The sequence below is a fragment of the Scomber japonicus genome, chromosome 11 (genome assembly GCF_027409825.1).
Source record: "Scomber japonicus isolate fScoJap1 chromosome 11, fScoJap1.pri, whole genome shotgun sequence".
Classification (NCBI taxonomy): Eukaryota; Metazoa; Chordata; class Actinopteri; order Scombriformes; family Scombridae; genus Scomber; species Scomber japonicus.
Genome location: NC_070588.1, coordinates 18,225,302 through 18,236,355, shown reverse-complemented (window position 1 = coordinate 18,236,355; position 11,054 = coordinate 18,225,302). Strand labels below are relative to the sequence as shown.

Here is an 11,054-nt window from a genome sequence, read left to right as displayed (position 1 = left end):
TTATGTTGCAGTTACTCCAGTTTTATTGTCTTTTTTTTTTTCCTCCCCTGTGTGTGTTGTATGGCAATAAAGCAGTGTGATCGCCAGGAGTAATTTCTTAGCACAAGTAGGCATATATTCTATCGAACTATTTTTATAACCCAAAAGAGCAGTATTATGTAATAGAGGGAGTCTGTGATGTGTTCAAAGTATCAGTCAACACTGGATAGCAATCACTTAAAATGTACATTTCATTTTGTGTGACATTGCTGGCAGTTTATAGTCCAGTATACATGTTTGCAAATTCAGGACAGTGCTGTTGGATTTTATTGGAAGTTGTCAAATGATTATGGATCACAAATAAAAATCCAGTACATATTTGATCAACTTTTTTTTGGCCATTGTATCACTAAGTCATCTTAAGTCATTTGAAATTGACTTGCTTGTGATGCCTTTTTAATGTGTGATTTACAACAGTAGAAGTGCCTCTTTCAACCCACAATGCTTCCAGAAAGTACATGTTGTGGTACTTTAAAGAAACCTGTACACATTAACCAGGGTTTTAAAATACACAAATGAATCTTTAATGGTGAGGTGGAGTCATCTGATGAGAAAAGCCTTCACCAGATGGATGGATGCAGATGCCTCCAAATTATTTTGAATGTCTGACTTCTCTCTCTCGCTTGAGTTTTAAGGAAAGATCTAACAATAGACCCAGTTTGGTGAGGTCCCTGGTTCCAGTGATCTGCAAATAGATGGAATACACCAGCAAGAGCAGAGAAGAAGTCTGTAGGCTAGTTAACATGGATGTAAACTATTCAGGACTTCAAACATTATGAATTGGCTTTGCAAATGTTTTATGATGGTAGAAATGCATTGAACATTAGAATTAGTCAATGTAAATGTAGCTCTTGTTTATGTACAAGAAAACTTCACAAGGTACCTTTAATGCTAGAATTTAAAAATTATGTACTTTCAAGTTTTACAAAATAAAGGGTTCAAACTTAAATTTCACCTTAGAAACAGAAGTTCTGCTTAGTAGCTGTTCTGTGGCTTTTGCTCATATCACATGGTTTCATCTGCTTGAGATGTGCACATTTCCATATTTTTTAGAAAAAGTTAAAAACTGACAAGGTAAACTTCCAATTGGAGGATGAAGATAATATATTATCAAAAGCTCCAGAACAGCTACTAAATGGACCTCATGTTAATGTTTTCCTTTTGATTTTGTTTTTTTAGTAACATTCAAAATGCAGATTTAAACTCGAGTGCCTCCAATCGCCTGTGAAGTTTCTTCTTGGATCACATGACTAACAGAGGGTAACCTGATAGGTTCTAATAAATCCATTCAGGCTTGATTATTCATCCAGCTGCAAGTTTATATCGCTAATCTTATTTGAGTTGCTTGAGTTTTTTAATTTTTTACATCTGAATAAGGCCAAAATAAATTGGAGTTACTTGAATAGAGAGAGGGAACTTCTATCATTTTGTGAACCCTAAAATTATTTTTTAAATGAAATCCATCTGCAGGGAAATGATCATATGATACAACCAAACACCTCAGAACAACTACTAAGTGGAAATGTAGTAAGATTATTTATTAATTTTAAATCCACATTTTTGGTATTTTGGACGGCATGGTGGCGCAAGAGGGTTCTGGGTTCAACCCCACCAGCCAGCTGAGTTTGCATGTTCTCCCTGTGCTCTCTGGGTACTTCAGCTTTCTCCCAATGACCAAAAAAAACATACTAGTTAGGTTGACTGGTGACTCTAAATTGCCTGTAGGTGTAAATGGTTGCCTGCTCTATTACTACTACGGGACTGATGACCTTTCCAGCATGTTTCCAGCATCTCAGCCAATGTCAGCTTAGATTGGCTCCAGCTTCCTTGTGGCTCTCTTGCAGTAAAAGGAAATGGATAGATGGACTTATTGTAATGGAAATTTTAGACTAAAATCCAAACCACATAAATTGAGATAAATTATGTTCAAAGTAAAATATTAAAATATGTATTGAAACTAGTAAAAAATAAATAAAAACCAGAAGACTGTATCAGCAAATACCTCACAGCAAGTTTTATTTATACATCCAAAAACAGAAGATCAAATTTCTCACACTATATACAGATATTACATACAGTGTTTGTACACATATTACATAATTTGTACACAAGAAAAATATACATAAAAATGTAAACCTTTGTATACAAAAAATACCTTAGACAAATTAAACAAGACCAATAACAAAAGGTGACTAGATTAGCTCATCCTATCTTTAAAAACAGTAATACAGTACATTCAATGAATATAGGAATTTGTCAGCCATCTCTGAATTCAAGCAGTTACATGTGCCTACGAGCCCTGTTCATTTTGTTCTACTTGGTTGTCAGGAGAGTAAACTGGTGCAACTAATCTCATGCTATGTGGGTACAGCAGTATTGCCTTGCTTATTTCAAACAATTTCATCCAACCAGATTTTTTTAATTTTTATTTATTTTTTTTATTTTAGGGGGCACCCTTCATGACTTGAAGTGATAATGCTGCAGTCGCTGAGAAGCCCAGTTGTCTCAGGTGGAGCTACGGGTTTTACACGTGATAATGTGTTTTCTCTTTGGAAGGGAGAGACAGAACTGGGCCTTCTCACAGCTGGAAATGAGGGTCTGGTGCAGGATCAGAGCTGGTAATGATGGCCGCTGTTCATTCAATGAGCGTCCAAGCAAAAACTTAAAACATTTTTAAAAAGGCAAGACAGACACGGGACATGTGGACCACCACCGGCCTCATCCACTCAATTCTGTGCAAATTTGTGTTGAAATACAACATCCATTGATCTGTTTTCCTCCAGGAAATGAAATGGTAATGCATATAATTCCTATGTTTTATACCACCAACAATCAAGCCTTTGACCATAATCCAATATTAATATGCTCTCACACAAAAGGTTGCTGCCCCATGCAATCTTAGACTTTTAGCAGGTATTTAATAGCTATCAAAAATATTCTCCATCAGAATATTAAATACAAAATGACAACATACACAGCTTCAAAGAGAACGTACAACCATTTTGATAGCCATTAAAAACAACAGACTTGTTCTACAAGACACAGGTTCCACTGAATACTACTCAATAATTCACCAACAAACCCCAAGATAGAGATTGCTACTCTATATACCTAATACTCAACAATGTCTGACAAGCTGTCATATGTCTAATATAATATCTATCAAAAGCCATGGTTGTACTGCTGTATCTCAGGTGGCCTTACAATTAAGATCAGACCCCAGGTTTGCATCATTTACCTTAAAATCATTTTATTATGCAGTTGTAGAATAAAACAGACAGTGCTATACCTCACATGTGCACAGCACACCAATCTATACCATCATGTTACACCTGTCCGGTGAGTAAAATATGAATCTTCAATACAAATTGACTAAGAAGTGGAGTCTCGAAACTGAGTTAGCCTTTTATGTGACATGCAAGACTATTCGTATACGCAGACTAGAGAGCACCTTTGAGAGTAGACACTTAAAAGTCCCTGGATTACACCTTCATCATCCTTCAACACTGAAGCTCATTTATTAGCCTTACAAATCAACTCAGTGTGACCGGAGCGTAGAGGTTGGACTGACCTGATCACTGGTCTCTATAGTTCAAAGTGAAATTATTATAGAGACCAAAATATATTCCTGATCCATGTCAGACTGGATTCACCAAGTGAAGCTACATGTAATGAGACCAATAAAATACCTTACAATGCTAAATTCATGTTAATGTGTTTATTGCTTTAAGAAACTATATTTACCTTCAAGTGTCTACTGGGCCACTCCGTCCCGCAACCAATGGTGAGGTCAGAGATTTTAACGTCTGAGCAAACCCATAAATGAGCACATATACAGTATACACAATATAAAAACGACAGTTTAAAAGTATTTTGGTAAATTTATATGACTGTGAAATCTGACTCATTAAGATTCTATATCATGATAACGGTTAAATAGCTTGAAACATAATGGGTCACATATATCACGATCTGCACTCTTGTTTTTCAGAGGGTTGACAGAAGCAGTGTATGAAACAGATAAAAAGTAAAAATGCAATGGCCATCTGAGCAAGGCAGGGTATACTTGATCATTTATAGACAGGACTGAACTTGCAAAGCAAACGAAACCGACCACTGATTTGAGGATTCTACGTCAATATATTCTGAGCGCGCTGACACAGCTAATCTCTGCTAAAAGGTCCTTCTGCCAATCTTCACCCGTTTATTTCATCACAAAGTCTGTCTATGACTGTAACCCCCAACTGACGCAACCACAAGGCATCAAACTAGTGGACTCACACTGACTTAGAATCCCAGAGACCATCTGGTTACAGAATAAAAGAACGACAATAGAAAATATTGAGGAAAATCTGAGGTTGTGCAAATTGATTATCAAATAGTGCACGATTACCACATTGCACACATGTAGCAGATGAAGAAGGGTGGTCAATCTGAAGCCAGTGGAGTGGATTGTAAGTGACTGTGAGTCCACAGACCATCATGCAGCTGCTGCAGGCTGCCTGCTCTTATTTACTTTGCGTGAAGGGTGGTGTGGCGCTGTTGGCACTTGCAGCGGTGGCACTAACTATGGAAAAGCCAGCGGGGGGTGCTGTAGAGCTGTGGCTGGGCTGCACGTCTTTCGGGATGCCACTGTGGGAGGCCAATTGATGGCCGAAGGCCGCGCTGAACTGAGGGAGCTGTTGCTTGGGCTGCGTGGAGGTCAAGAGATCATGTGAAGAGGATGGGAGTGAGGACGAGGGGGCAGGGGATGTCGTTAAGCCTGTCAAGCCACTCTGAGGCATCGCTGAGAGAGCAGCCATAGGCTGCAGCGTCACAGAGTGGGTGGTGGCGGGGGGAGTGGACAGGGAAGTGGATATGAGATGACTTTCTGATCCGATGAGATTTCCAAACTGTGTGGGGTCAGTGATGGGGAGAGGGATATTGTTCCATGACGAGCGTGGGGGTCCTGGTACACCGCTAAGAGGGACTTCCAGCAGCAGAGGGGTGTCTGTCTGGAAGGAACTGGCATGGGGCGAAGATATTTGGTCACTGTATGGGGATGGCACATGCTCACTGCTGTAGTGGCTGCCTTGGGGAGATGATGTGGGTGCGTCTGACTTGGCCAGGACGTGGGATGTGTGCGTCCGGGAAAACGTTCGCTCTGTCAGGGAGGTCTGAGTGAGCAGGGAGGTGGTGGAGGGGGCTACTGTAGAAGAAGATGAGGTCAGGTTGGAGCCTGACGTTGGGGGCGTGTTAGCAGGCTGAGATGGTGGCGAGGGAGGAAAGTGACCGCCTGTGGACTGCAGTAGATTGTCCTCCAGCTCGAGGCTGGTGAAGTTCTCTGTTGGGATGCGGCTGTTGAGCAGATCCCCCATACCCCCTGGCTGGACTGGACCAGGGAACACAGACATGGCTCGGTGGTCCACTCCTTCTGAAGGGGCCAGGTCTCCCATGGAGGTCAGGCACACCAAGGAGTCTGGGTAGGACCCCATAGCCTGCAGTGCACGCACCAGCTCCTCAGCCTCCTCCGTGGTGGGTAGTAGCTCCCCATTTTTACCTGCAGACAAACACACAATATTCATCATTACTAAAACCACAGACCTGGGAGACTTTTAGTGTGCACGTGAAATGTATTATAGTGCACAAGAATGCTGCACTGTAAGACAACCTTCAAACAAGTCAAAGTCCTGCAAGTCGTCAGGTAGTCTGGGTAATACGTCAGAGAAATCCTCCTGGTTTAGCTCTAGGTCATTTGGAATGTCTGCCATTTCATTGGTGATATCGTCAGGAAGCTCCTCTGTACTCAGGTCTGGAGTTGAAGGGCTCCTGCCACAAAAGATGAGATGAGAGAGCTTAGAGAAGAAATGCAACAAGCTGCTTTTGTGCGTTACATATGAAGGGCGTGTGATATGGGAGCCTCTGAGTGAGACACTGGATCATCACACACTAAATTCATTAACTCAACAGCGTAAAGGCTTGACAGAGTCAGGAGATGTAGCAGACCTGATGCTGGCCTGTGAGGGCATTGCTAGGCTTGTAGAAGGCATTCCCAGGTTCCCCTGTGGCAATGCTGGAGGGATGGGTTTCTGAGGCCTCCACGGCCCTCTCCTCCTCTTCTTCTTGTGTTTTTTGGTGAGCGCCGGTGGTTTGGTCTTTTTACGTGGCTTACGCTGCTGCTGCTGCTGGTGCTGCACTCGTCGGTTACCATCCCCACGCAGGAAGTTATCCTGTGTGGAATGTATGGGAGAGCTTTGAGTCTTGAGTCACCATGAGGTTATCCCGCGTGAAATTAAACAGAGTGATCAATCAATAAAAAGAGCATTAAACATTGAACTCACCATCTTTTTGGCATGTTCTTCACAGAGTGGTGTCTGGTGCGTGATGTCAAACACAGGGATCGAGCACTGCTGACCGTCCGCAAATTTGGCTGTGCAACTAGCAAAGAGCTGCTGGGAACGATTCAACAGAATGTCTATAGTCAACAGTAAAGGAAATAACAAAAAATGCTCGATAGAGGGTGTGGGATCATGATACTCCATCATGAGGGCATACGTCACACAAGTGGTTTTTATAAATATGTGCAGCAAAACCATATTTCACTACACCACAGAGTGAATAACAGAATCCCAGCTAATGTGCCGCACACCGTGGTACAATCCTTGGAACTGTGCAAAGGATACGCTGAAAACAGTGCTGAGTGAAGGGCAGAGCTCTGTTGTTGCAAGCCTGGCCCTTTGTGCTGCCTGTGCAGGTCCCTGTGTCTGTGTTCTGCTGCTTTGCTGGAGCCACACTGTAGAGACATTCAGATACAGCACTGAGTGAAAACAACTACGATACTCCTGCGCAACGCCACTAGTGTGGTGTTTTGTACATTTCAAATAAGATGATGAACACTGCATGATATAATAATAATAATAATAATATCAACAAGTCAGTCATAAACGCAGTCAGTCATAATTCAGTAACATTGACTCTAACCATGTTGTGTTATTTTGAATCACATCAAGACTGAATATTAACCTTCCATTATTAATGCAAGGTGTGTGATGGCAGATATGTCACTGTGTTAATCAAGCTGGTAACTATTGGCACATTGCTTTCATATCAGTGCGTGACAGCTGTGAAAATACCTTGAAGAGCTTCGAGAGGAACCACGCAACTCCTGGATCAGCTGGCCCGCGCAATCAGGGTTTTTACTGGCCGCGTGCAGCAAGGCTTTGCGGAAGGCATAGCGATATCTCTTCTGGCGGATACTTGCCCTCTCCTGCCTGCACATGTGCTTGTATTTCTCCTGGAGGTACGAGCAAAGCCTAAGTAGCCGCGTTCTCCGAGAGGAATCGCCATCTTCTTCCAACCTGTTCAGGAAACAAAATCGATGAACGATCATGATGATGAAATGACAGGTACAGTTTACTCTGTAAGGTTATGTATAAAACACGCACCCGTTCTGTGGTCTCCAAGAGTTCTGACAGGGAACAAATCTATCTGCGTCGTCTTCCTCCTCCTCCTCATCGTCATCAGCACTGTCCTCTGACCAGTCCAATCCTGCAAGAGAACTTGTTAGAACACCTCATCTATCTAAGCAGGCTCATATCTTAGTAGTTACTGTATATCCAGAATATTTAACAAAGTTCTTAAGATTAAAAAAATAAAGCAAACCACACTGAGTTTGAAAAGTGGCGGTAAAAACATTAAAATGAGATACCTAGATGAGGAAAGAGATCTCCATGCTCCCGGTGTCTCTTGGCACAGAGCTGCACCAGATGTTGCAACCTGGCCAGGCAGCTGGCAGAAGGTGAAAAGGCAGCGGGACGCATGACTACCAAGTGTGTAGCAGTGAAAGGCATTTTCCTGCTGAGTGATGGCCCAGAGGGTTGCACTGGACTGGGTGCTGCATTAGCAAGCACCCCTGGAGGCAGAAAGTTGACTGTCTGAGGTGGTGGTGGATTGCATAATAAACCCTGCTGCTGTCCTGGGAAGTTGAAGGAAGTCCCACTGGAGTGCTGGGGCGGCTGGAGAAGACCTGACTGCTGCCGTGGGAGATGACTGTTGAGCGGCGACGAGGGGTGGACACGGGGGGCAGGGGAGGGGTTAAAGTGCTCAGGAGGTGGCTGGAAGAGGTCCGTGTCATGGCAGAGTTTCTGGTTAAGCACCAGCCGACTCTGTAATTTCTTCTTGATGGCGTTGCTCTTCCGAGGAGTGCCAACCTCCTCCCCGTCTGTGTCGTCCTCATAAAAGGCAAAAGGGTCCAGGAGTTCCCCATCAGGAAGGGGTAACAGGCGTGTACATGGAGGAGATGGGGGAAGTTCATCTAGACCATTGGAAGCTTTCAAAGCTAAAGAGGGCACAGTTATATTGAGAGCCACTGACTCCAGGTGAGCCCGCGAGCGCATATCCTCCAAAGCATCATGTTTCTTTTTCCGCTCTTTCTTGGGGATAAAGCCAAGAACCTGCAGATGACTGTTGCAGTATCTGGAAAACAGGAGCACATCCTCATCATACTACGCATACATATGATTGATATCTTTTCTGTAGATCATATTAAAATCTGCCACATGTGCACAAACATACACACCTGCGGTCTTCAGACTTTGGGATGGGGTTGGTACATCGCTGGCTATTATACTTGGCCACATATTCACATTGCTTGAAGGGGGCTGTCTTATCCTCCAGAACGTGCCGGATACAGAAAGCGTAGCCATTTAGTCTGCGCTGCTTGCAGAGCTTTGGGCTGTATGAGCACAACGGCTTATTGTCCACCTCTGAGAAGTGTATGTGTTTGCCTTCATACATCACGTGACTCTTGTCCTTGACAACATCAGCTGATGGGATAAAGTCAGGGAAAAACCAAGAATTACATCATTAACACTTCATACTGAGTAGGTAACGATGCATGGGCTTTAACAACAGGTGTTTTATTCAGTCCTTCGCTATTGTAGATATTCAGTGAGTTTGCATATTCAGAATGTTATCTTAAGTCTACAACATGAATTGCTGCTTTAATACTTCTATCATTTCAAAAAATAACTTGTCTATTGAACTACTATACAAGTCTATAGTGTGCATATTAAACATTGTACTGTGGCTAGATTTTAAATACTTAATTGAGAGGTTTGCAGTCCAGACAAACTTTGGCTAGATGCGTCCACACCCTCTAATTTTCTGTCTCTAAATCACTCATAGAGAGACAGGTGTTGAACGTTAAGTATGTAATTTCATTCAACAGTTCATTCAGCTATCCTTAAAGCTGACAGTAGTAAGGCTCTGCATATTGCAAAACATCGGTCTGGTTGTACACGGAAAAAGTAAAGCTTCAAAGACTTACTCGAGTGTAACTTTGTCATCATTACGGGGCGAGCTGAACACTCAACTCGAAACAGTAAACATTTAGTGTTTTATTATTGTAACAATGTAACCCTTCTCATTAATCATAAGGGTGCTACATGTATATCACAATAACCACCTATAGAAGTAGCTCTCTTGCTATCTTTTACTTTCACTATGGGTTTATTACACCACGTTCCCGGAGAGCTACGCTACAGTTTCATTATGAGTTGAACACACAAGGAGGGGTCGGCCAGGTGTCATTTACAACTAACTGGGTGAAAAATATCAACTTTACGCTGTTTAGAGAAGGAGAACCGGACAGACAGCAAACGGTGACTAACGTTAGCCTGCCATCATTAGCCTGGAGCCGATGGACAGATGTGAAACTTTATACTGACAGATTATAAACGTATCTAAGTGTAATACACACTCGTGTCCTAACTCATAAGATAGAACATTACCCATCCTGAGGCAGAAATACATTTTTATAAACACTGATCAGCCATGAAAACTCAGACACAATTGCTAGTTAGCTAACAAGCTATCGAAGCTAAAAACACAAATTAGTAGGCGGTAGCTAACCAGGAAACGGAAACATCAGCAAATGGCAACACTATAAAAGGTCTATTTTCACTTTAGGATCATTTAGAAAAATGTGTACGCAATTAAAACACATAAAGCATAATTGATCGGCCCGAGTCGTGGAATTTTACAGTATGTAAACATGATATATTTATGGCTAAATACTTTCAAACAAAGGGTCTACATACGAGGCTTAGGGCCTGTACCCGAAGGCCTCCGTAATAATCGATATAAATTATAACCGATATCGTTACATAATGTGACATTAGGTAGGCACAAAACTTAAAACTAACAATATAGTTTAACTCTCCACACCTACTTAAGACACTGGGTCATTTACTCACGTCACAAGTTATCAAATAAACGAGTCATTAATAAAGAGGCCTTTTAGCCTCGTTAGCCGGCGGCCTCAAGTAGTGGTCACCTGCCCGATTGAAGCCCATACGAAGCGGCACGCTCAGAAATCGAGGCCGAGGCTGTGTACGATCTCGCTTACCTTGAATTGGTATGGGCTGTGTAAGGTATTCGCTCCGGATAGACGGCCGAAATGTCTATTACAATCAGCTAGGCTATTTGTGCATCGATATTCGAGATAGAGTAGCAATAGTGATCTTCATCGAGTTCGGTATATCTTGAATTAGGGATGCATATAAATAAAGGCTATCCAGAGCAAATTATAAGCTGAAGGTAGGCTTGCTCAGGATTTTTGTTGGATCCACAGCAGACTCCTCACAGCACCACTACAGGCACTGCGGGGACATGACAACAACCCGTTCAACAACAACAACCTCTCCTACCATATTGGAAATTCAACTTTGTTAAAAAATCCCCTACAGTGTTTCAAGTGTTGTGTCAACCTCTTTGTGAAACACATTGTAGTTAAATGTGAAGCGACAGTATCGTTTCCATTTTTCCACATTTACAAATAATTCGGTTAAAGACATGTTGACAGAGAAGTCCGGCAAAAGTGTTTGACTGTAAAATCCACCTGGACCACGGCTCTCATCCTCCGTATGAATGACTTATCAGCCCTGCTGCCGCACTGCTCACTGATGATGGACTACGTGCCAATCAGATACCGGATCAAGACTGCACAAGCGGGATCGATAACAAAATAGATCCAC

The 11,054-nt window shown here is 42.5% G+C and overlaps 1 protein-coding gene across 1 annotated transcript; it reads right to left on the bottom strand.

Annotated features, from left to right (window-relative positions):
* Positions 1-2,038: 2,038 nt before the first annotated feature.
* On the bottom strand, positions 2,039-10,644 carry LOC128367860 (INO80 complex subunit D-like). The gene is made up of 10 exons (XM_053328528.1): positions 10,427-10,644; positions 8,597-8,843; positions 7,727-8,493; positions 7,464-7,566; positions 7,152-7,376; positions 6,702-6,811; positions 6,360-6,493; positions 6,025-6,248; positions 5,690-5,847; positions 2,039-5,578 (listed from the first exon to the last, which is right to left on the bottom strand). The coding sequence occupies exons 2-10, from the start codon at positions 8,812-8,814 to the stop codon at positions 4,548-4,550; spliced, it is 2,970 nt and encodes a 989-aa protein (XP_053184503.1). The 5' UTR covers positions 8,815-8,843; positions 10,427-10,644; the 3' UTR covers positions 2,039-4,547.
* Between the last annotated feature and the right edge of the window lie 410 nt (positions 10,645-11,054).

Excerpts from the sequence above, each read along its gene's own strand:
- LOC128367860 (XM_053328528.1), bottom strand. The coding sequence starts at position 8,814 with ATGTATGAAGGCAAACACATACACTTCTCAGAGGTGGACAATAAGCCG. Across the intron at positions 8,494-8,596 it reads CCAAAGTCTGAAGACCGCAG|ATACTGCAACAGTCATCTGC; the intron begins GTGTGTATGTTT and ends CCTGTTTTCCAG. Across the intron at positions 5,848-6,024 it reads CCCTCACAGGCCAGCATCAG|GAGCCCTTCAACTCCAGACC; the intron begins GTCTGCTACATC and ends CTTTTGTGGCAG.